Source organism: Thermobia domestica, chromosome 7 (genome assembly GCF_964235325.1).
Source record: "Thermobia domestica chromosome 7, izTheDome1.hap1.1, whole genome shotgun sequence".
Taxonomy (NCBI): Eukaryota; Metazoa; Arthropoda; class Insecta; order Zygentoma; family Lepismatidae; genus Thermobia; species Thermobia domestica.
In genome coordinates this window covers 287,328,254-287,348,831 of record NC_137460.1, presented here as the reverse complement: position 1 = coordinate 287,348,831, position 20,578 = coordinate 287,328,254, and the positions used below count along the sequence as shown (strand labels likewise).

The window sequence follows — 20,578 nt, the reverse complement described above, 5'->3', positions numbered from 1 at the left end:
TTTATTTATTAAACTTATTTAATAATTTAGGTACAAGCCAAGAATTTTTACATTTGTACTAGGCAATTTAAATACAGTTTTAAAATTAAGCCTTTAAGCTACGAACTTTGATGCTATTTCTTTTTTATTAAAATACCAGTTATTTAATTTCAAACTAGCGACCGAAGAAAACGCTCAGTTCAAGGTTAATCGCGGATTAATACAGAATCCGTCAGCTAGAAGGAAAAATACAAGAAAGAAAAGTATAGGTTCATTCCATCGAACCTGTCCTGTGCGTATGTTGCACAGGTGGTGGAGCCCCCAAACCAAACTCACACACCAACTTACTAACAATAAATGTAACAATATCGAAGGGCGTTAAACTACATATCTCAATTCAATTCCAATAGGCCAATATTTGTAGTATGAGCTTTGTTATGAAACAAACACAGAATTGAATCTTAACCGTTTTCATTAGACCACTTGCACCTACAGCATTCACTAAATAAACAATATTACCTTGCAATCGAATTAGAAAGTTTCTACCATTGTTGAAATATTCTTGTCAACAGAAAAGAATAAGGATAAAAACTTGAAGGTAACATGTTACATTTTTATCTTTCTTATATCAGTAAATATGTATGCCTGGTCTCCAGGTGACTTACAGAGTGTTTCAAAACAACACTGACAACGTTTGGCAGGTGATTCCTGACACCAACGTAAGACAAAAAGTATAGACCAACTTGGGTGCATAAATGCTTGCTTTCGGAGTTATAGGCTGCCGAAGACACGAAAAAATGATCTTTAAAGGTCCATAGCTCCAAAACTATAAGACCTACCATAGTCGTGTCAAGACTTCATTTAGGAACTAATATGTGCGCTATCCAAAAATAATCGTTTCAGAATCTTAAGGTAATCATGTAAAAATTTTCTTACCTAGGTAGAGGGTGATTGGCTACGGGCATATAATTTTAAGTACTAACCAACTATCTATAAAAATTGTTGTGGAAGTACCGCAGGATTCTGAAACATGGGATTTTGGATAGGACACATATTTGTTTCTAAGTGAAATCTTGACCCGACTAAGGCAGATCAAACAATATTGGAGCTATGGACCTTTAAAGTTCATTTTTTCATGTTTTTGGCAGCCTAAAACTTCGAAATCATGGATTTCTGCATCCAGGTTCGTCTATATCAGCTTTTCCCAACCTTTTCCACTCTGTAACTCCCTTTAGAGTCTACAATACATGCGAAGGACCCCTCACAATATATACGGTTAGTATTTATATTTCTTCCCCATATTAGTATATATATATATATCGGGTATTCTAAAAATGGCGTCCACGGACCATAGAGCATTATTCTACACGTCAAAATAAAGCAAAAATATATATATTTGTATTCCTTTCGAGTCATCGTGTGGAGACATAAATTACACTATGTGGCAACGTCGCAAATAAAGAACCATAGGTTAGATGCACCAATCTATCAAATAGTTATATCGATTCTTTCCAGATGGGAACTAACGTCGATATTCATTGACACTAGCATCACTTATTAGTGTAGCAATCGGTTTAACTGCTTTGTTGTATTCGTAGAGTAATGCTAATGGCTCCAAGTTAATCTGCGACGTTGCCACATTGTGAAATTTTTATTCCCATAGCGACTGAAGGAGGCCCCAGAGGGCATTTCATCATATAACATTTTCGCTTTATTTTGACCTGTAGAAGAGTGCTCTGTGGTCCGTAGGCGCCATTTTTAAAACATATATATATGGTATAATCATGTGAGAGTGGTATGATGACTACTCCCTAATCAGGCGGTCCTGGGTTTCAAACCTGGAGCCGAACACCTTTAGAGATGTTGCAAATATATGAATAAATCCGGTCGTAAACAAAACTAAACCACAATAACTTACCTATCAGGCACAGAAAAAAGTATTTTTCTGAAGAAAGAAAAGAAAGTAATAACTTCAACAAGTTAACATGATAATAAGTATAGTCAACTTCTTGTACGTCGAATATCACTTCTCACGCAAATTGACTTGCCATTATTAATTAAAAGACGATCATTTAACTTAAAATTGTTTATTTCTCACCAGTGTGTGTGCCTTTGTCAGATTAGCTTGAGGACCCTTGGGGGTCACGGACCCCAGGTTGGGAAAGGCTGGTCTATACTTTTCGTCTTATCTTGGTGTCAGGAATCACCTCCTAAACGTTGTTGTTTTGAAACACCCTGTACAAATATTGAGTGCTATCATTTTTTATTATTTTTGTTGGTAACTGTTATTTGATGTGGTATTCTTTGCAGTTCATTAATAAACAAAGATTTCTTTTTTAATTTAAAATTTAAAATACTTTGGTTATTATATATCCTTTTCGCTTTCATTATAATCAAAGTCCTCCTTTTTCGTGGTATCTCTGATTTGGGTAAAAATCCTAGGACATTTAAGAGGTTAAATGTGTTTTCATGCTTGTACACTCCGTTACATGGCTGTTCTCTTAATTTCAATGTTATTCTTCATCAATATCTACATATCACTCGTTGCATTCATATACAATCTCATACACTTCTGAGAATATACCAAACTATATAACAAATTTTGAATTTGTGTAGAGATGAATAGACTGAGACTACATTAATGTTATAGTTAAGAATAGTGAGTTGGAGTGGTTCATTATGCATGGATATACTGCTGATGGTAGCCCTACTAGGTCAATGTATCCTTGTGATAAGAATTTGTCATGTTAGTTATGTACGAATGATTCACGAACAAGACCAAAAACGATAAGAGACACAAAGGAAGTAGTAAATGAACATAGGATTGTAGGATAAAAATTGTAGGATAAAAATTGATTCACTGCTTGTAGAATTTTTAGTGCGCGAAAAACTAAACGTAATCCATTAGAAAAATAAACGCATGAGTGCAGCTGCTGAGTTTAACTTTTCACAGTTTGAACTGATATTTTTCCCCATATTGTTTGTAGTTTTTAATTTGGGAATTAAACTCAAAGCTCGTTTGATATTGTTTTAAAGTTTGATGCAAAACAGTTCGAATTCCTTACGAACTGCTATGATCAATGGTTACAAGCACATTTCCTACCAATTGTTCTTTTACTGCTAGCGCTTTGGTTTTTAATACTGTTATTTTCTTCTTCCGTAACAGAACGTTCGATGAAGGCGAGGAAATAAACGAAAATTCAACCGTAACTGGATTTTCTTGTTCACCGCCATATAATGACTACATGATTATTGTAATGTTTCGTACGCACTGCGTAGATTCAAATTCACTATTTTCTGATTCTCTTTTGAATGAGTTGTTATTTCACATAATCACACCTTAGAGCCCTTCACTTCATCTGAGAACTGGCACCTGCTAACATTTGTTCATTACGGGTACACCTTTCGTTCATTTCGCTGGCTACTATCTGCCACGCTTCCTTTACTGACTTGTTTGTATTAACAGTTGAATTTTCTCCTCTTTCCTCTTCTATATTTAATAATGTTGAAGGCGGTATTTGCCCTCCATAGATCGGAGACTTCCACGAAGTTTCTAACTAAAGTCCGTCAGATATATGTTCCCAGTATCCTGCAATACAAAAATACAGTTTAAGAAAACGTATCTAAAATAAGATTTCCGAATTATTTATTTACAAGCATAAAACATATATTCACCACACGTTATGTATTATGACATTAAAAAATAAAATGATTTTCATATAGAAAATGGAGAATACAATTATCTTTATTTTTTGTTGGGGGGGGGGGGCACGTAATGTGTTGTGTTTAGTCAATGTTATCTGAACGGCTGAGCAACGACCTCAAAAATGAAACTACGAAAGTACAAGAAGAAATCAAAAACTTTGTGCAATCACTAGAAGGTGACGAAATACGAATCCATCGCACATGCATTCGGTCCTTGTATGGTGACCTTGCAAATCTTGGATTCGTTAGATTTTTTTTTTTCAGGTAAATCACTGAACGTGCTATGATTGACAAGCTTGAGGCACGGAGCGTCAAAAAGGTCATCCATCTCCAGGGGAAATCAGCAGAGCTGATCCTCGAAGAGATAAAAGAAGTCTATGATTATGAAAGCTCATAGTATGTGATGGTACCCCAAGTGGAAACGGCAATTCCAAACTAAACACATAATCACCGCGGACGCCTCTAGATCTGGAAGACCATTTTTCACAGATGATGCTGCCTTCACAGAGAAAGTTAAGATGATCATAATGAAAGATAGGAAAATAACCACTGAAAGTGTCATCTGTGCAAATAGGTAGGAGTTATGGGTCTGCCTGGAATATCATTCAACATCAGCTGCATCTTCAGAAAGTGTTAGCACGGTGGATGCCATGACTACTCACGCCTATGCAGAAGACAAATCGCGAGGACGCTGCAAGAGAAATGTAGCAATGCTATGAGGGGATGAATTTTTCGACAGGCTAATGACAATGGATGAAAGTTGGGTTTATCTTTATGAGTTAGAAACAAAGAAAATGAGCAATGGAAACACCCTTCGTTCTCCCCTAACAAGGAACGAGTGCAGAAGTTTGCGCCAAGGTAATGCTTTCCGCCTACTAAGTCTGTGAACGGATCATCATGAGAGATTACATACCACAGGGGCAAGCTATTACTAATAACTATTATTCCCATCTCCTAAATTACAAGAGGAACTGAAGAAGGAACGTCGTGCATTGCTCACAAAAGGGGTGCTGATGTCGATAGACAATGCACCACCTCATTCCATCCATGCATCCATGATGAAGATAGTGGAATTAGGATATGAAATATTGCTCTACTTCCTTACCCACAGGACCTAGCACCAACTGACTTCTTTCTCTTTCCAGAAATAAAGCATCCACTGAGAGGACGCCATTTTGACAGTAGGGATAAGGTTGAACTGTGGTTTCAATGCCAAACTGCAGACTTCTACAAAACGAGCTTACGGAAATAGAAGAACTGCTGGCAAAAATGTGTCGCTAGCAGGGTGGAAAAAATCATGATTTTTTGATTTAAATCAAATCTTTCTCCTCGTATAATACAAGTCGCGAACGGAAGAAAAAACATTAGGAATTAGTACTAAATGCTAATTATGCCATTTAAGTGAAAGTATTGAGGTTGAATTTTGAACTATCCCCAATCGTTAACCTATATCAATCCCAAACAATGTTTCTTAACCCTTTTAAATTATGGCTCTTTTTAAAGGTAAATTATAGACTTTCAGTCAAGCAGCTACAGCATCATCCCTATTTATCCTAGGATCATGGTCCGTACCTCACTCTCTTTAGAATAGAACAGCTTTTAAAACGGTAATATTCATATTTCTCCATCATGTCCCTGAAGCGGAAAATTTTGAGAGTAATTGGCATTTTTTTAATACTTAAAAAAAAAAAAAAAAAAAAAAAATGATCCCCTCTGGATTCTCCTGTGTTAACGCACAGATCTCAAAATCAACTGGAAAATACTAAGGCTGTACTAAATGTGTACAAAATTTCAAGCTTCTATCTTGAGTAGTAAGGGTGAGGAAACTATTTAACAATGAGCTAAGAACATTCCCACATGACCCAGATGACCCGGATGTAATATAAAAATTTCCTCAGACATCCCTATTTATCCTAGAATCACGATTTGTACATTATTCTCTTCAGAATAAAACAAATTTTGAAACGGTACCCTTCAAATGTCTCCATCATGTATCTGGAGCGGGTAAATCACGAAAAAAAGGAATTTTCTGTTAAAAATATATATTTTTTTCTAAATTTTTACCTCTGTGACCCCTCCCCTTGTTTTAAGGCAGAGATCTGAAACAAATCTGAAAAATATTGAGGAGTGCACTGAGTAAATGTGCAAAATTTCAATCTTGTAGGTGCAAAAGTAAGCCCGCGAAAAATAATATTCCCCAAATACCCCAGATTTCCGTATAAAACAGGATATCAGGTAACAGTTTCCTGAGACACCCCTATTTATCCTAGGAGCATAGTACGTACATCATTTTCTTCAGAATAGAACAGCCTTTCAAACGGTACCATTCATATGTCTCCATCTGAGGCGGGAAAATCACGAAAAAAGCTATTTTTTTTGTTTAAAATATTTTTTTAAAAACATTTTTGCCCCGCTGTTTCTACGCAGAGATATAAAAACATCTGAAAATTATTAAGGGGTGCACTGAACGAGTGTGCAAAACTTCAGTCTTCTGAATGCAAAATGTAACCCGCCAAAAAATAATAATAATACGCATAACAAAAAATATCTTTTTAAATTTATGACGTCATCACACACTATGCCTCAATGCAGAAAGGCGTGAAAGCATATGTAATGTATTCTAAAATGCCTCCAGTCTTGAAGAAACCGAAGTAAAAAGCCTTATTGGTACTTTCTTAATCGAATAATGAAGATTCTACCCTATCACGTAAAAATAGGTGATATAATTTAAAAGGTTAAGCATTAAGGAAAAAGTGCAGCAACGTTTATCAAAATGACACTTTTTTCACAAAAAGTTACTGATATTTAGCAGGAGCCTATTTTTAACAACTCAGAACTAACTTGCGGCATGGAACACATAAATTTCGCCTAAAGTTACAAAAAAGATAGCACCCCTCTAAATATGCCCTATTATCTGGGAACAAACAGACAGGCGCAAAAAAGAATTTTCGTCTTAAATGTCGATGGTGATTTCCCATTGGAATAGTTAACGATTTTAAAACCAACACCTAATGTTACGAAAAGAAGAAAGCAGGATTGCTCTGTTACCTGTTCAAAATGGGATTTTCCCTAATCATCCTCTGCATGACACTTGTTTTCATACTATACTGTACATTTGAGTCTCATTGTATTATGATTATTAAATTTCATAATCGAAATAACAGAACAGAAACGGGATTTTACTTATTTTCACTTTAAATTAATTTATTTCGGAATACGATTTAAATCAATCCACCCTGGTCATTAGACACGGTAATTACGTAGAGAAGGACTAGCACCATCATGGTGTCAGAGTTATCCAGAGTGCATTTCTTCCATGTGATTACATTAACGTTTTGATACTGCCTCGTATGTGGTTGGCCACGAGAATAATTCGGTAACGTAGTGGTTAGCGCACAAATACGGAAGGCTGGGACATGAGTTCAAGTCGCGGTCCAATCGCTTACTTTTCACTTTTGTTTATACAGTATGCTACTTAAGAGAGTGTTATTTTACATGTTCGTACATAAAGAAATAAAAGTCTATTGCAGAAGAAGAATGGAAACGAACAACATAATTCTTAGGCTCAAAAAATTCGTTTCCATCCCTTTCATCAAAAATTAAGCACGAGGATATTATAGTAATCTTTATTATGAACTAATTTTTGAGGATATTCATTTTATTTTATGCACTGGACTTAAAGAAATACATTTCGTTTTATTTCTGCGATTTCTTTTATTTTATGCCATAATTAAGAGCACGAGTTTTTTGCACTAAGAATTTGAAAATTTCGCGTTTCGTTTTTCGTATTTTGCGTTTTGTCACATTTCCAAAAAAAAGTTTCGCATTTTGTAGCTCTTGTGGAAAAGATATTCCCTGACATTTCTACAATTGTTCCTTTTATTTATACATCACTACAGAAATAAACCATTAATTACCTAAAAATAAAATACACTGAATATTTTACTTGACATTGTAAATTTCACTTAGAGAACAATTTTTTTTTTTTTTTTTTTTAAATCAAACTGAAGGTAAATCATAAACTAAACTTACTATGAGTAGGAACGTTTTGCTGTCTTCTAAAAACACATAACCAAAAGTTATATTTAAGCATTAAACATAAACATGTTACCTGTTTCTGCATTTTCCTCCTTCATTGTTGTACGTTTATCACTTACCACCAGTATATACTTGGAAAAATATTTCTTACAATTGGTTTGCTTGTTGGAAGCCTCACATATGTAAGTGCATTTATAACAAACTTGAAACAATCATCACTTCGAAACTCCCCATCCTGCTACGATTGTGATGCAATGTGTTCTCTATAGCCGTGTCCGAATTACCTAAAATGCACCGTTCATGCCACGTTCTACTATTCCGTCAGCGGAAAACTAGCATTCTTAAGTTAATGAAAACGTATTTTTAAAGTTTCGCGTTATTTCGCATATTGTTAGAAATTTGGATTTTATCGCGCAACGGAAACCAATGAAGATACATACAGAATATCATAAAACGTCAAGAAACTAAAAATTACTTAATTCTGCGAAAAACTCGTGCCTCTAGTCATAATGCAGTCTTTGTTCACGTTTGAACCTCACCCATTAGAACTATTCTGATAACGTATTCTCACATACCTTTCCTGTACGTCATGATAATGCTCCAACCAATGAGAATACATGTGAAGACGAAATGAATAAAAAATTATACGTTATGAGGGATTTGAGATTTCACGACTGAGTTCTAGTCCCGTGAGCGGAGCTTCGTCTGTGAAGTGGGAAGAGCGATTCTCTACTCTTCAAGATGGTAGTTTAACGTAAAGACTTGCATCATGTGTCCTGGTTAATTTTTATGTTACCAGAAATTTTTTATTCATTTTTTTTAACTTTTGTGTACGTATGTAGAAAACTAGAAATATTAATAATATATGACAAATTAGACCATGTATGTATTTAATTTAGGATTTCTCCTCTGTGGATGTTATATGTGTAATAGTTTGTTGTAGTATGTTTTATCTATAATTGCTTAATCCATAACTTCTATTATAGTGGTTTATTGTGGTTGTTTGAAATGAGGCTGGAACAAAACTTCGTTTTGTTTGAATCGCATCACAATTTGCGGGAAAACAGCATTTATGTACAGATAGCTTTGTGTGCATTCAGACTGACATTGGCGAAGCTGTCAATGCACGGGTGCTGAATGTATTTAAAGTCCCATTTCCAATCTTGGTTATCACTTTCGTTTCTTTTCCCATCCGCAGCAATCATTATAAGGATGAAATTAAAAGAAAGGTGAATTCGTCTCGTTCTGTGATAGCATGTTAATAATAACTTTCCTTAAATTACTCGATTTTCATGAAACAATGTGTATACTTTCTTTCAGACTTCGCAGACATTGCTTTTGGTTGACATCATAATATATATATAAATCATAAAATAAGGGCGTGTTTTGAAAGCTTTAGAATTACCCTTCTTGGTTGCGATTGAAATTGCCAAAGGTGAGGCAATAATAATCTCCAATAAATAATATGCTTCTACTACGAAGCATCCAGTGTTACTGTATCCCTGTGTTTCTTCCTTTCTTCTCACAAGGAACGGACATGAACGTGTCATCCGGACATCCGAATCAAACCTAGTCCATTCCATAAACATAGGAAAGATATGTTCACGTACGAAAAATTAGGTGCCATGGACAACGGAGTGTGTCCTTGGGGATTATTAATTCTGTTAAATAAAGAAAATCATAGACACGCAGTGAAATAGCTATTGTATCAATACTCTTCGTGAGAGAGTCATGGTTTATAGTTCACTCTCTTCAGCATGAAACAAGCTTTTCAAAGGTGCAATGTATTGGGGCCCATACTGTACCTGAACAGAGAAATTGGGAGAATGTGGGGAAAATTTCCTCCAAAAATCCTCTCCTCCTCCAATCAACTTTGGATCCCTCTGAAATGGCCCCGGATAAAAGCACACAATCCAAATGTATCTCGAAAAATACTATAGGGGGATCAGAAATGTATGTACCAAATTTTGTATTGATAGACGGAAAAGGTATGAGGGGAAAGTGTGTATTGGCAACCTTTCCCCTCAATTATGTTTAAAACTTGATACAGTTATTTCTTATCCCTATTGTATTTTTCGAGATACATTTGGATTGTGTGCTTTTACCAAGGGCCATTCCCGAAGGGCCCAAAGTTGATGGGAGGGATTTCTGGAGGGAACTTTCCCGACATTCTACTAATTTTCCCTGTTCAAGTATGTTATGGGCCCCAATACATAGCACCTCTGGAAAGCTTGTTTCATGCTGAAGAGAATGAACTATAAACCATGACTTTTCAATAAACAGTGTTGATGCAATAGCTATTTCACTGCAAGTTACTATTTTATTATACTAACAGGGTTAATGGGCCCCAGGGACATACTCCGTTTGTACATGGCACCTAATTTTTCGTGCATGAACATATCTTTGTAATGTTTATCGAATGGACTGGGTTTGATTCGGATGACACGTTCATGTCCGTTCCTTGTCAGATTTATATCAAATTTCTTACTATTCTGCACGTGTCCAGCAATAGGATCTTTATTATTATTCGTGTGGCTACACATAACCTGCTGTGGATTCAGATGAAACACATTTTTGAATTGCCGTATTTTGTTTACTTGCACATGAAAAGTCACAGTTTTTGTACTGATGACAGAATAGACATTCTACAATCATATGAAATCAGTTAATGATAGAAAGAACACCCTAATTAGCACTCCAGTGACTCTGACTTTTGGACCCACATTCCCCATCAGCTGTTCGAAGTAGTTTGCACTGAATTGACATATTATTTTTCGGGCTCGTTTTTAAATTTTTTGGTTTATGTGATGGCTGGAATACTTTTACTTTTAAATGACCCCAGAATTTCTCAAGGGGACGGCATTTGATGGATTGCGCTCTTTGCGCAGAAACTGCACTCCCTCCCGGTCCAGCAGCTGCTGCGCCCCTATTGCATAGTGAGAAGTTAAATCAGGCCAAAAGATGTAATCACCACTCGGATAGTTTCCTTTGATAAATGGGATGTCTCTTTCGAACACATTCATTTTGATATATAATTTGATTAATTATACCCATTGATTGCTTATGAAAATAGGCCAAGAATGACCTTTTCTGCTTATTGTCATCCAGAGGAGTAGTTTCTGTTGAAATTTAGTTCTCATCTTAAATTTTACGGATTCAGGGACAGGAATGTGATCAGATTTAAAGTATGACATGTTTTCACTAAAATCATATCCATTTATATCAATATACGTTTCATTATCCATTATTACGTCCCTATCATCATTAGAGGCACGAAACATGGCCCTGGCAATTTTATTCAGAATGACTTTTTGTTTTTCACCTGCATATGAAGCATCCTTTCTTGTCTTCCTTTTGATCCCAAGTTCCAGTAGCCACTTCCTCATAACATCACGACTCACTTTTAATGCATGTACAGCACTTGAAATGGTACATTCGTCGCTCACGTCCATCAGTGACACAATCTTCTCTTTGATTTTTTTTCGTCACATTCATTTTTATTCTTTCCTCTCCCTTCTCTTTTTTCTCACTGAAACCCCATCTTTGAACCGCTTTTAATGTTCTGTACACAATTGAACTACTCAATCCCTCTTCTTGAAAGTGCTTCACGACTTCAGCGTCAGAGAGTCCCGCATTCCTCAGCACGAAATCTCGAACACGAGTCCGATTGATTTCCGCTTTCGATGCTGCATGTTTCCCGCTGACTATCTCGTCAGCTGATACTGCCTGTAATCTCATAACAGAGGGCGTAATGTACGAAGCAGTGGAAACAGCAGTCTGCTCGTATCTGTGTGTCATGAGTAATACGCGTTCAAATTAGTGTCTTATTTGAATCCACAGCAGGTGCGAAAAGTTAAGAAGTCAGTAGCGATGGAAATACGAAGGAAGTGTTCAAGTACACTTCGTACTCACTGTTGCAAAATATATACCAAAACATAATTTACATTTACCTGGAAATCTTCCGTTTCGCATTTTATAAATTCTACCGGTTCACGTTTTATAAATTCTTCCGTTTCGCATTTTATAAATTCTTCGGTTTCACATTTTATAAATCCTTCCGTTTCACATTTTTTAATTAGATCTTTTGTAACGCCAGCCGACTCCACACTTTCTTCAGCTACTTGCGGCAATGTTTCATTATAACTGTTAGATTGTGTCCCCGGATTTTCTTCCGCCGAAAGAATTTGAGCTATTTGGTCTGCGTATTCTGGTTGTATGACATAGCTCCCACATCCTTCTATCACACTTTTTTTAAAGTCCAAGTAGTTTTGTTTCAGAATTTCCCATCTTGAACATATTAGATCCTGTCGAGAATTCTTGATCCCCCTATTAAGCATTTCCACATTAATTCTTTTCCACCTTTTGCTCTTTGAAATGTTTTCATTATTGAGGATTTCTCGAAACTTTTCTTCCTTAAGAATATTAAGAAGAACTTGAGTTGCACGCTCTCCAATGCCATATTTGCCCATATATGCAGCTGAATGTTTCCTTTTGGTGTGAAATTCATTACCTATAAAAGTAAAAGAAATGAAACAATGAGTGACCTGCGCATAGTTCTAGTTGATCTCAGAGTAGACCAAAAGAAAAGTGTGAAGAATAAAAAATAAAATCCCTGGAAGAATACAGAGTTCCTACTGATCTGGAGAAATCTACTTCCCTGACTTTTCGTGACCATTGGCACGAAATTCCCTGACTTTCATGACAGGTATCGGATGACGTTGACATAAATAAGAAAAAAAATAACGGCGAATACTTATAAATATGAGAACATTTATTCTATAGAGAGAAACAGTAATCGATTGCTCATACAGCAATAAAAAAAAATAGCAATATAACCCAAACAGCTATTATAATGGTTGGCTAAGTTGAAACTGCTGTACAGTTAATGTTAATATATATATATATATATATATATATATATATACTCTATAAAATTTCCCTGATTTCCGTGAGCAGTAGGAACTCTAGAACAATAAAACAAATCTTCATCAGATTGGCTTAGAACTAGTTGTTGGCGCCGTAGGCTCTTGCGTCCTCTATGCTATATCTATGCTTAATTAGAAGTTTAGCTGTTTACTTTTTTTTTTTTTTTTTTTTTTTTTTTTGACTATCAATCAACTTACGGTTACACAACTATTAACATTAAAACAGAAACATGTTCACGACTCTTGCTGTAATACAAGATAACTATAAACGTCCCTACCTGTTTGACGTATCATTTGAGGAAGCACTCACAGAGAGGAAGCGTAATGACTTACACCCCCGGAAAAGCGATGGAGCGCTAGTATGACTATTGAATTGCCCAAACACAGCTCGTCTAGTGTCGAAGAAAAATGAAGGTATCGAAGGCTGCTTGCTGCATGACTTCGAGGTGGGCCTATCAGCAGCCGTAAAATCGGCAAATAGCCAGTATTTGAACAGGATGTCGTGAAGAACACAGTACTACAGGAGTTCAAGTCAGGAGAACACAGCAGTGAGGAACCACAGGTGTTTGATGACGTGGCCTTGAAGGCAGCTATAAAGAAGGGACCAATCGAACGTGTGGTGAACTTGCGAACGCTTTCAGGTTTCCGAGGAAACAGTCAAAACTTTTCACGTGCGCCCCATAGAACTGTAGAAGTGGGTACCCCATATACTGTCGGCAGCCAACAAAAAATAAGGTGTGCTTGCTTGTTTGTCATTGCTTTCTCGGCATCATAACAGATTTATATTTTGCCGAGTGGTTATGAGTGAGAAAAGTGAGTCCAGTATGACAATCTTAAGCGTAGCACAATTGTAATCACGTGACACCATGCTTCTTATTTCAAGACGACCTCTTCATCATGCTCTGTGTCTGATAAAGTACTCGCCAAAGCGGTGCGTTACAAGCTCCTACCGCTAGGCCACAGCGCACCAGTTGCAACATACATTGCAGCAGAAAGATCCAGCGTTGGTTAACGCACGAGTGCGCTGAAAATGTGAGACTACATTAGCAAGAACGACCTCTGATTTCATTTATCGATTTGGCTGGGAGAGATTGTACCATCCACCATACTCCACGTCATAAGATTACCACCTGCTCCGTTCCCTGGACAACTTTCTCCGTGGCAAGTCCTTCGACAATGAGGCAGACCTGCGGTACACATCGAGTTCTTTGCGTCCAAGACCCCTGAGTTTTATCGCCAGGGCATTGCGCAGCTGCAGAAACATTGGAAGAGTGCTTCATACTCATGGAGATTACTGCCAGATCTAACGCTGTGTATCATGTGCTGTATGTCTGTTTCTGATGGTCACAAATGGCAAGAGCTCTTTTAGTTACGTTGTAATAAACAGCAAAGCAAGTTCAATTTCTGCATTATCACCATCAATTTAAAAATAATTAAACCGAAACAATGCAGTTTAAGTTGTACTTAAATCGTTAGACTATATTACTCTGGATGTATTAATGCTCCAACCTAAGTATGTTTACTAACTTTGTTCTACTTTGAACAACCAAATCCAGACAATACAAGTTTTAAGTTGCAAGTAAAAATCGTGACAATAGTTTTAAGTTGGTAAATTGCCTGTACGCTAGCGACATCTATTAGCGTGGCTGATTGCTACGAGGGGGAGTCCGAAAATAAGTTTCCCTAGGCGATTGTGGACAGAGATAGGGATGCAAGACCAAAAATAGCAAAAACCGGATACAGTTTTATTTTTCCACGTAAGTACCACGTACATTGAGACATTTTTCATATCAGTCTATAAGCTTCAAAACCCTTCCAGGAAAAATTCAGGGCTCTGCATACGGAAGAAGGTCGAACAGCTTCTGTGACTTCAGAACTGTTTCCAAAGCGCCTGCCACCAAGAGTCTTCTTCAAAGCCGAAAACCGATGGAAGTCACTCGGTGCGAGATCAGGACTGTATGGCGGATGGGAAAGGCGCACCTATCCAAGAGTTGCAATATTGTTTTGTGTCGCCGCATTGTCATCCAACAACAGAATATCAGATGTAAAAAGTCCAGGCCACTTGTTCCGACTCGCCTGGACAACCGCTCGCACTTCCTCCTTTGATCACGAAGTCAAAACGCGCCTTCTTTCCATAGCTATCAGGATCAGACTGAGAGATTCGTCTCTGCTTTGTGCAGGCGCCATCTGCAGGATATGATACCCACTTTGTGTCTAGGTGTGTTGCGCGTGCAATCGCTGTCTCGTTTCCCCAATTGCTGTTCACTTTCCTGAGGAAAACCTATTTTTGGACTCCCTTTGTATTAGGAATTAGTATGACGCACCGAGACGCTGGGCTTTATAAGTAATGATAGAAGATATTAAAAACCTATTATTTACAACGATGAACTTTCGGCCATCTTAAATAAGATCTACCTAAAGCACTTAAACAAGAACGACGGAAATATACTAAAAAGAGAGTGAATTATTTCTCGTTCATTCAAACGGAAGGGTACCAGCCATTAGCAGTTATTACTATGGAAACGAATTAGGAGAACTAGATAAATATAAAAACTATTATTAGAATTGCATCAAAAACATGACTGCGCTATATGATTTCCTGCGTTACGTCAATGCATTTGTTTTCCTTTTGTAACTGGCAGAGCCGTAGTTTGAAAATTTGGCGCCCGGGGCGAAGTAGAAGTCAGTGCTTCCTACAGCAGGCCTCATAGTGATCTGGTCTCTGGTAAATAGTTGAAAAGTGACCAAACGCACACGAATAATTGACCAAAATCTCTGCATGCCCCCTTTTCCCTTTGTTAATTTCTCCATCACATCTTTCTTTGTTGTTTTGTTTCATATTTTGTTCTTTACTTCTTCTTTTTGAGCTTCTTTCTTTCTTTCTTCTAAGTATGCTTTCTGGTTACGGTAAGCAGACTTAGCATATGTAAGAAGCTTCTGAGTAAGTGGAACCAGTTCCGGCCTATTTCCGAAGTTCTTCATCCCAGACATTATATATAACTTAGCATTGAGAGTTTTCAAAGCCATGAAATATTCAAATTCATCATCTACTCTTAAGAAGAACATACAAGAAGCATAACAAAAGACGAACATGATGGACCATAGAAACACACACACACAACGTTGAGTGGAGCGTTAACTATTACGAGAGAAAACTAAAATACTATGATGATAGAAGAAAGAATAGACACAGAAGGGTTCTCAACCCCATCTTGATAGCTTAAGCATCCACCAACCATCCACTGTACTTTAGAAAGAATAGAAGCTGAAGTGAGAATAAAGCTGACTGTTTCACTGAAGCTTTCAGAAGAGTAATGAGAAACAAGTTTCTGCTTTTTCCCATTTATTTTTGTTTCTTAGAAAACTGCCAATACAAAACTCAAATCACATGAAAAAGTCACTTTACCTCCCCAAAAAATAACTTTTAGCGACAAATTTTTAAAAAAGTAACTTTTAGTTAAAAAAAGTGACTCGCCCTCCTACACTCATCTCACCAAGCTTTTCCTTTTTTCTTCCTTATAAAAGAAGTACATTTTGTTGTTATGCTACGCTTAGTTTTCATCAAACTGTTTGGAGAGACCACTGCAACAGCCAAAGGTGATCATTATGTATTCTTTTATAAACAAGAGCAGTTTTCAAGAGACTTATTTTGCACTTTTTGTTAAGCTTGACAAAACTATCTTTGGTTGGTATACAGATCCACTTGGGAAACAATTATGGAAAATTACAACTATTTACATTTCATACTATCGACAAGAAATGAAATTTCAATACATTAGAAGCTATGCGCTTTTAAAATGTTCGAAATGGGTGACAGCATTAATTTTTCAGTAATAATTGTAGACTTCTTTAATTTTATTCTGTAAATAGAATTTTAATTTCGATTTTTTAAGGTAAAAAATATTTGTTAAACGCACGAGATTATGTAAGAAAGAAAGGAATACGAATGCAGCAGAAGACGGAAGAACTCAGCGAAAACAAGCGCATTCGGTATCGCGTAGCCATGGTTTAAATGCAAGGACTTTTGCGCCAGAAGTGAACGCTCTACCGACTAGGCTTTGCGGTTAAGTTACCACCAACAAGCAAAAACATTTCAAACCCACATAACATCGCTGAACCCTTCCATCAGTTTCCTTCATTCAAAGTAACACATGATAATGAGTCATTAGCAAGAAATAAAATGGTTACTTCTCTAGTTCCAAGACCCAAGGTATTTGAAAAAAAAAAAAAAAAAAAAAGCATCGTCTTCAGCTGTAACGTGTAACAACTAAGTTAAATTCCATAAGAGTTTATACAGGCTGGAGCAAATAAAAGTGGCCTGGAGAACAGAGTTCCAGGGTACAAAGAAACACAGCAAAGGAAAGGAAATAGTTCGCTAACCTGCTTATAGCAGATGTTGAAAATTATCCCATTCGTCTCTTGGCACTTTTGAGCCCTGATCAGCAAGTTGCAGAAGGCAGATCGAAGCTGGGCTGCTGGAATTGCTGCAATCTCATCAGAAATGTTCTGCTGAAGTTCTTGAAGACTTTGAGGGTTGTTGCGATACACCTTAGACTTGAGGTTTCCCCACAAAAAGTAATCGCACACGGACTGATCAGGTGACCGGGGGGCCAGCTAGGTCCGACACCCGACTGACCTCTGCTGACAACTCTGTAAATGTGATCCATGGTTCGGCGGATTGTATGGACAATTGCTCCATCCTGTTGGAAGTACCCGTAAGTCTTTTCCACCTCTGTTAATGGACACGTTTCGGATTTTTTTTCCTTGTTCGAAACAGATTCTGTCACACGCCATTTTCTCACAAATCGTTGCATTGTACTCTTTGCTGGCACTTTGACACCATGAAATTCATGAGCAAACAACTGAACACACTCTTTCCACGAATTTGTTTTCACGTAACTTTCTACAATGAAAAGGACAATATGAAATATAAAGACAAAATAACAGAAAATAAAATAACAGTTTATAATCCATTTAACAGCTGAATTCTCCTGTATTTCTCTGAATAATACTTTTAATTACTTCGGGAGAAACGTTATTCACTCCGACAATACATTGAATATATAATGTAAAAAGGCACAAACCTTAGTTTTAACAATACGATTTTTCTCGCTCATTTTCTACACATTCTATCATCAAATCAGTTCTTCCTTGATTCTCTTCTAAATCTCAAATTTGACTCCTGATGCCACCAGGAAGATCACTTTCCCGTGGATCTCGCAGAAAATAGAAGGAACTTGATACGACATTCACGCGTTAAATATACAAACAATGCTATTCATAAGCAAACACATTTAACATCCGAGTTATATAAATTAAAAGAGTACTGATGATTTAAAACTTACCTATATTTTCTATTTCTTGATCATCGGAGAAATTTTCTTCGTTATTCGCGGAACTAGAAGCAACTTCGTCATCGTAAACGATTTCTATGAAATTGTTTGCAATCTCATCTGAAATAAGGAAAACAAATTAAGATTCTCTCCGGTTCTTGAATTAAAGACATTTACTGACTGTTTAACAATAAGTAAGACCCACGTATTTTGATCTGAGATTTACAGATATACCCATGCAGAAAAATTCGGAGATGTGCCACACTCCATTAACTAGTACGAGTGATTCAGAAAGTAATGCCTCCAAGCCCACTACTTGGCCAATAGTACTGCAAACATTCTGAACTGTTTATCATTAATGCACTTATGTTTAAGCTATAGAATGTCACTTGTTTCACCTTGCTATCTCTTTTCGTTACAGAGTAATGGAACATCGCCGGCAACGAGTCTTGGATACACCATTACGATCCGGTCGATGGAGTACCGCCACACGTGCTCAATTCCGCCAAAAGAAAATTCAAAGTTGTCCGATTTGCTGCCAGTGTTGTTGACATTCTGCCTCATCCTACCTACAGTCTGGATCTTGCGCCCTGCAACTTTTGGCTCTTCTCCAAACTTAGGGATCACCTTAAGGACCAACGCTACAGTTGTGACGTAGAGGTGGAAGCAGCAGTTCGACAATGGAGTTGCTAGTAGCCATCACAATTCTTCGCCGACGCCATGAAAAATCTTGTTTCGCGTTGGTGGAAGTGTATTGCCCATAATGTTCAAAAATGATGCCACCACATGTAGCTAACATTGCAAGCTTTTCACTGATACCTGTATCGCTGCTACCTGTCCAACACAAATAAAGATATCACCTTGGAGGCATTACTTTCTGAATTACCCTCGTATCAATGAGAAGATTCAAATTTTTGCTTAAACATTACTTTGATTGGTATAAGTATTTTTAAGTAATATTAGTAGTAGTATTGCATTCTTTAACACTAATAATTCTCGTTCATTTTTCTAAAGTAGTTTTTTATTTATTTATTTATTTATTTATTTAAAGAATGCTCTTAACTTACAGAAGAAAGTTCTAAGGGTTATAATTATTCAAAACGAAGTGATGCTCATTCACCCCTACTCATCATTAATTTTTCTTGAAAAAAAATATTTACTTCATAGTTGCTACCATCTAAAATACTTCAATGAAACAATTGACAAATGAATCACAGTACTCATCAGTACCATTTATTTATTTTTTTAATACTACATAAATCACAGAGAAATAATTTAATTTGTGTACTAAATTTCCTAAATCCGCGTTTTTCACAGTAACGTAACTACGAGAGGGTTGCCGGATTTGCGGGGCACAATACTGGGCAAATATTTATGTTTACTATGGGACAACAAAAGGAGTTTTAGCTAAGATCATAAAAAATTACCTCAGAAACTTAACAAGATAACAACGACTCACCAACCTTAGGATCATATCCATAGAGCAGAAGTTAACTTCAAAGTTATCTCTTGAGGACACTGTAAAAACCTCTGCAACCAAAAGAACCAGCGAAGTTAACTTTTAGTTTCAACTTTTTGTGTTTTCATTAAATCGATTTAAAAGATTTGCAAAATATCCGAGCATAATGCTCGAGACAACAGCTTGACTGTTTGCCATAATTAAATATTCTATTCTAAAGCAACATACTGTTGATTCATTCTATACATATACACATCCCGATATAATTCAAAAATATTTTTATTTGCAGTTATTATGATAAGACTATAAGAATATGTCAAGGATGCTACTCTGAGATTATTTGGCAATCAAATACTAATTAGTTTGGTGTTTCATTTTATACTAAAAATTAAATTATGTATTGCAATTTTAAAGTGAAGCTTTACCATTTGAAGAAAAAATGGAATAGAAGAATTACTGTGTGATGCTAATATCAGGTGTAGCCGGGGAGCGTTTTAGTTTGTTTGCTTGGTCAGGGAAGGGAATTGCGCTAAGACAAGTTCTTGCCCTGGGCGACAACTAGCCTAAGTGCGTCGCTGGTTTCTCAACTGGCCCTCGACCTCTGCCATTGCGGCCAACTTTCTTTAAATAATAGTTTGAAAAATTCAAGTGAATTTCGTATCTCACACAAAAGTTGAGAATCTCAAATAGCATTCGGAAATTACGAAGAAAGCACCTTATATTTTATTTCCCAGGGCTGATGTTTTATGAAGTATATTATCCAATTCGTTTGTTTTGATACCGTTCAATTATTACAAAATAGTAATATCTATTTCCTTATATTAATACCAACATAAACTAACGGGAATTTTAATCAATTCAACTTTGAAAATTTTAGTATATTGCTATTAATATAGGCTAAAAACTTTAAAATAATCTATCTATGTATATAATTGAAAGTGTTCATACCACTTGAACCACCACACCGATCTCGATTAAATTTCTGGCCTGGGACGGTACAAGTTACGGGAAGGGGAGGGGAGGGTGCAGATATATAAGAATACATAAAAATGAAAGTGACAATTTTTCTGACTTTATAGCTCTTGATCCACCAGATCGTTCTCGAGGAAATTTTCAACATACATTAGGTTCGTACCTGG

General features: G+C 36.5%; 1 protein-coding gene across 7 annotated transcripts in view; it reads right to left on the bottom strand.

Annotated features, from left to right (window-relative positions):
* Positions 1-2,319: 2,319 nt before the first annotated feature.
* Positions 2,320-20,578, bottom strand: part of LOC145691002 (uncharacterized) — a 143,114-nt gene continuing 124,855 nt past the window's right edge. For 5 of the 7 annotated variants that reach the window (XM_081766485.1, XM_081766487.1, XM_081766484.1 and 2 more), the window contains 3 exons: positions 17,993-18,100; positions 11,673-12,232; positions 2,320-3,568 (listed from right to left, as the gene is read on the bottom strand). In XM_081766485.1, coding sequence (XP_081622611.1) covers positions 3,533-3,568; positions 11,673-12,232; positions 17,993-18,100 — 704 coding nt within the window. In that variant the 3' untranslated portion in view covers positions 2,320-3,532. Of the gene's footprint in view, positions 3,569-11,672; positions 12,233-17,992; positions 18,101-19,443; positions 19,511-20,578 lie in introns of those variants that run through there. The other 2 variants (XM_081766488.1, XM_081766489.1) reach the window with 2 other exon arrangements.